The 4,704-nt window shown below is 37.8% G+C and overlaps 1 protein-coding gene across 1 annotated transcript; it reads right to left on the bottom strand.

The window, feature by feature from the left end:
- Positions 1-218: 218 nt before the first annotated feature.
- On the bottom strand, positions 219-3,976 carry LOC112421257 (uncharacterized). The gene is made up of 2 exons (XM_024782055.2): positions 3,741-3,976; positions 219-2,872 (listed from the first exon to the last, which is right to left on the bottom strand). The coding sequence occupies exon 2, from the start codon at positions 2,687-2,689 to the stop codon at positions 383-385; it is 2,307 nt and encodes a 768-aa protein (XP_024637823.2). The 5' UTR covers positions 2,690-2,872; positions 3,741-3,976; the 3' UTR covers positions 219-382.
- Between the last annotated feature and the right edge of the window lie 728 nt (positions 3,977-4,704).

Below are 4,704 nucleotides of genomic sequence, written 5' to 3'. Positions count from 1 at the left end.
AATAATTCACAAATTGAATGAGGCATAAGCAAATACTTCAAAAGAAGTCATGAACCATGTGATAAATGAGGGTTTAGGGTTTAGGGTTTAGGGTTTAGGGTTTCGAGGTTCCAACATCCTCATTTCGAGGTTCCAACATCCTTCCAGCAAGAAACATACTCTTTACTTAAAAAACTAAAATAATTCCGTTACTAATATGCGTCGTTGAACAAAGCCGATAATTGGAGTAAGATATATAAATATAGAATATCTGCTAAAAATTAATTCATATTAACTGATTAACATCAAATAAAAAACATAAATTGTTTGCAATTCTAAGCTATGAGTCTATGAAGCCTAAAAATAAATAATAGAGGACATGAAGTCTTTGGCTGAGAGATAACTAGATGGGAGCAGCACATGTTGTTCTAAAGTGACCTGTTTGATTGCAACGACTACAATGCACCACACGTTTAACGCGCCCACGGTCTTCTGCACGGACTCTCTTCTTTCTTGGTCGCCCAGGTGGTCTGAGTGATTTAGGAGGATTAATCACAACTTCAAGAGCTTGGGTAACATTCGCATCCCCCTCAGACAATTCCTTCCAGAGAGATTTGTCAGGAATTGGATGTATGGTTTGTGAGTACGTCTTGCGATAAGTTGCAACAGTAAAACAACTTTCTGTGAATCTATGAACATTCTGCCTGCAGGATAGAAGTGCTGCCACAGCATGTGCACAGGGCAAGCCATAAAGCTGCCAACCACGACAAAGACAACAGCGATTCCTTATATCGACTATATTAGTTCCTTCGTGAGATATAACTTCAAATTCAGCTTCATTGGCACGGAGAACCTGATAAGTGCGTGCACGTTCTAGAGCCTCTGCAACACTCCTCTCAGCAGAAGGAACAAGTATGGATGTCCACTGCATACTGGTCTCTCGGCGCTCATTGAACCAAGTCATTAGCTGCCTTCTAATGCATTCCATCATTTGAATTATCGGAAGCCCAGATGCTTCCAATATCCAACTGTTTAAGGCTTCAACTATGTTAGCTGTCAAATGACCAAACCTGTGCCCCTCAAAATAGGCGGTAGCCCATAGACGAGGTGGAACTCTTCGAATCCAATATGCAGCATCTTGTGATATCTCTTCAATTTCCATAACTTTACCTTCAAATTCAATTATTGTAAGACAGTTGGCTGCTTCCCATAGAAGATTGACCAGCATGGTGTTATTAAATTCCTTTCGGAAGCTGTCACTCAAGTGACGCATACAAAATCCATGGAAAGCAGTAGGAAAATTTGCTTCAACACCATCCACAATTCCCTGCTGTCTATCAGACAAAATAGTAAGTCTTGGCATGTTTTCAGTATTAACCTCAAGCAGGTTATGAAGTTCAGAGAGAAACCACATCCAATTATCATCATTCTCTTCGTCAACAACACCAAATGCAAGAGGAAAGAGAGCCCCATCACCATCAAATCCAGTAGCAAAAAGTAATGTACCAAGATACTTGCTCTTCAGATATGTTCTATCAAGCCCCAAGAGTGGTCGACATGCATTTAAAAAGCCATATATAGATGCTTGAAAAGAAATAAAGAGACGCTGGAAGCAATTATCAGTTGGATTTCCATAAACAGATGCAATACTGCCTGGGTTTGTCCGTTTCACTTGTGCACAGTATTGTGGAAGCAAGCGATACCCTTCTTCAAAAGATCCACGCATTGCAGCCATAATACGCTCCTTGCCTCTCCACGCTTGCTTGTACGATAAGGTGATGCCATGAACCATATGAATCTCTTCCAATATCTCCTTTGGCTTGCAATTAGGGTTCTCCTTCAGCCTTTGCTCCACAGAGTTAGCAACCCACTGAACCGAAGCTTGCTGATGACCAAGATGGGAAATTCCTCCACATGAATGACTCTCATGAATTGTCCTGATAGTAAAAGTTGGAACCCCTGGGAGCTTTGCTGCATGAATGCGCCAGGGACACCCTTCACTGGCACACTTAGCAGTGAAGCGTGTCTTATCAGATTTAATAGTCTGCATTTCAAAGTGCAAGGCAATTGCTGTATCCCTCAATGCCCTTCGACAACTCTTGACATCAGGGAATTCTTGGCCCACTGTCAGTTCATAAGTTGGACTTACAGCAAGTGTACGAGCCTGAATTACATGGGATTCAGAAGAAAGCATAAACTGTGACTGTTGCATACTCATATCATTGTCAGAATCAGCGCCCATCTCAGGGTGCTGAATCACAGCCAGGTCCATGTTCTCATCAAATCCTTGGTTTTCAAAAACATTTAGATTATTGTTCTCTATGACCAGATCATGGTTTTGTCCAGGAAGGGGCGACTTGTGGTCATCATGCCCAGATTTTTGTTCCATGGTTAGCTCATGCTCATAAGTCTGACCATCATCACCTTCTTGAGCATGATTTTGTTCTAATCCCATGTTATTGTCAATATCATGTCCCAAGTCCAGTACATGCTCATGGGTTTGTCCCAAGTCCAGTTCATGTTCATGGGTTGGTCCCAAGTCCAGTTCATGCTCATGAGTTTGTCCCAATTGATGCTCGTGGGCTGATCCCATTTCAATTTCATGGTTCTCACCGAGACCTAGATCATGATTATGACCAAGCATTGATTGCTCCTCATGACCAAGTGCCAAATTGTGATTTTGACCAAGTATCAAATCGTTGTTAGCCATTGAAGATATAAATCGCTACTTTAACAATAACAACTGCTGCTCGGATTACAATATGAATCACTGTTTTATGGCTGAGACACAGTTTGCAAGATCCCACAGATAACCAAAGAGGAGTCAAAGAAACCACATCAATCCTCTATCCAGTGTAACGAAATATCCTGAATTGTATGTATCAACAGAAACCTACATGAAAAAAGACAAAAAAATGACTATCAACAAAAACCCATTAAGCGAAGCATACCAAACAAGTCAACTATTTGTCCATGGTTTTTACTCAAATACGCATACAGCTGGGTGGTTAAACACACAAAATATCAGGTGGGGCCAAGACCTCTTTACTTAAATTGCGGCAAAGAAACATTTCAAAGTTCAAACACTATCGATAAATATCATAATAATCACAGATTGCATGATGTAACATTAACGGTTAATCTAAAATTCCACAATAAGAGACTACAATCACACAAGTCCATGGTTAGTTATACACGTTCGATATTCACAAACATTCCATTCACACAGCTATTAATTTATAACCATCCCACAAACAAATTCAAATTACACAAACTAAATTCCTAGGTCACACAACAAAAATCAAAAATCTTTTCTGGTTCTAAAGAGCCTATCAGCGAAACTCACACGTGCTAGAGTTTGAACCCGCACACATGCATATCAAATGTCACTACAACTTTTTACCATATGTGGCGTACTTACGGAATAAAATCACGAATGTTTACTTGCAGATAATGTATAACAACAACCATGAGAAACTAAAACCACATAAAAAATGGCAATTATAAAAAAAAAAAAAAAAAAAAATATGCCTTGAGCTTAACCTAAGACCTAGTTTGTTCACGGAGTAATTAATAAAAGGACGAAAAAATAGGTAAGAAACATGATGAAAACATAAAATCACAAACACCCATTACCAAGAATTGAATTAATCGTATAAAAATTGAAACTTTATAAAAACCAATTAGTATTAGTAACAGCGGAATAATAAAAAAATAACGAAGATCAGATCAGAGTGTTAGAATAAAATAAGAGGGTTCACCTGAAACGAAAGAGGAGTATGAAATCATAGTTTTAGGGTTTGGTGTTTGAAAAAGAGGTTAATTGGAAAATTGGCGGGGAAGTGGAGAAAATCGGAAATATGAGAAGAAGGGTAAGGAGAAGATGGGGAAAAGAGAGAAGGGTATCGAGGTTCCGAGGGTTGAGAAGGGAAATCCAGTGCTCAGGTTAGCCACAAAAAGAGGGTATTTAGGTCAAACAAATCGTGAACGAAATACCCTTTTGTTTCTTCTCTCGGGTTATTATAGTCTATTTTCTTTCGGTAAAGCCCAACACTTTATAAGGCCCATTCTACATTGATATTTTCCTTTTCTTTTTTATACAAAAAAAAAAAATATATGTATTTTCTTTTTAACATCAAATATAAAGAGATTAGTTTCGATTTAAGATTATATCAAAAATATATATTTTAGGTATCTTAAGCTTGTAAGATCAAATATGACCTTTAGATGGCAAATATAAGATAGAAACAAATATGATAATAGTTATATGAAGATATAAATATTAGAATGTGTAGAATTATTACGTGACACAGACAGATTTAAAGGAATATTTTTTTTTTATCAATGGAAATACAAATAAACAAACAAAACTAAGTTGTCAAGGAACTAACTCTCGTTGTATTAGCAAGAGTAATACAAGATTAGAGAATGACAACAATCTGCAAAGAAGAAGCAACATGTTTAGCAAGTGATTCAACACAAACATTTCGTTCATCGTGTTAGGCTTCTTAAGGGAACACTTTATTACTATTTGGGATTTTTTGTTTATGTTTTTTTTGAAGGGATGTGGGGTGTTAATCGGAGGAACTCGATTACCTCTTGCAGTTGTCTTCTGCGATCTATCCTGCAGCAGATCCACTGGTTGAGAAACCATAAAGGAAAATAAAGAATAAAGTATTTTAGAAGAGAGAGAAATTGAACACAAATCTAATGGAGAGAGAGAGA

Source organism: Medicago truncatula, chromosome 1 (assembly GCF_003473485.1).
Source record: "Medicago truncatula cultivar Jemalong A17 chromosome 1, MtrunA17r5.0-ANR, whole genome shotgun sequence".
Lineage (NCBI taxonomy): Eukaryota > Viridiplantae > Streptophyta > Magnoliopsida > Fabales > Fabaceae > Medicago > Medicago truncatula.
Note: the sequence above shows the minus strand (reverse complement) of the source record. Positions and strands in the feature narration are given on the sequence as shown.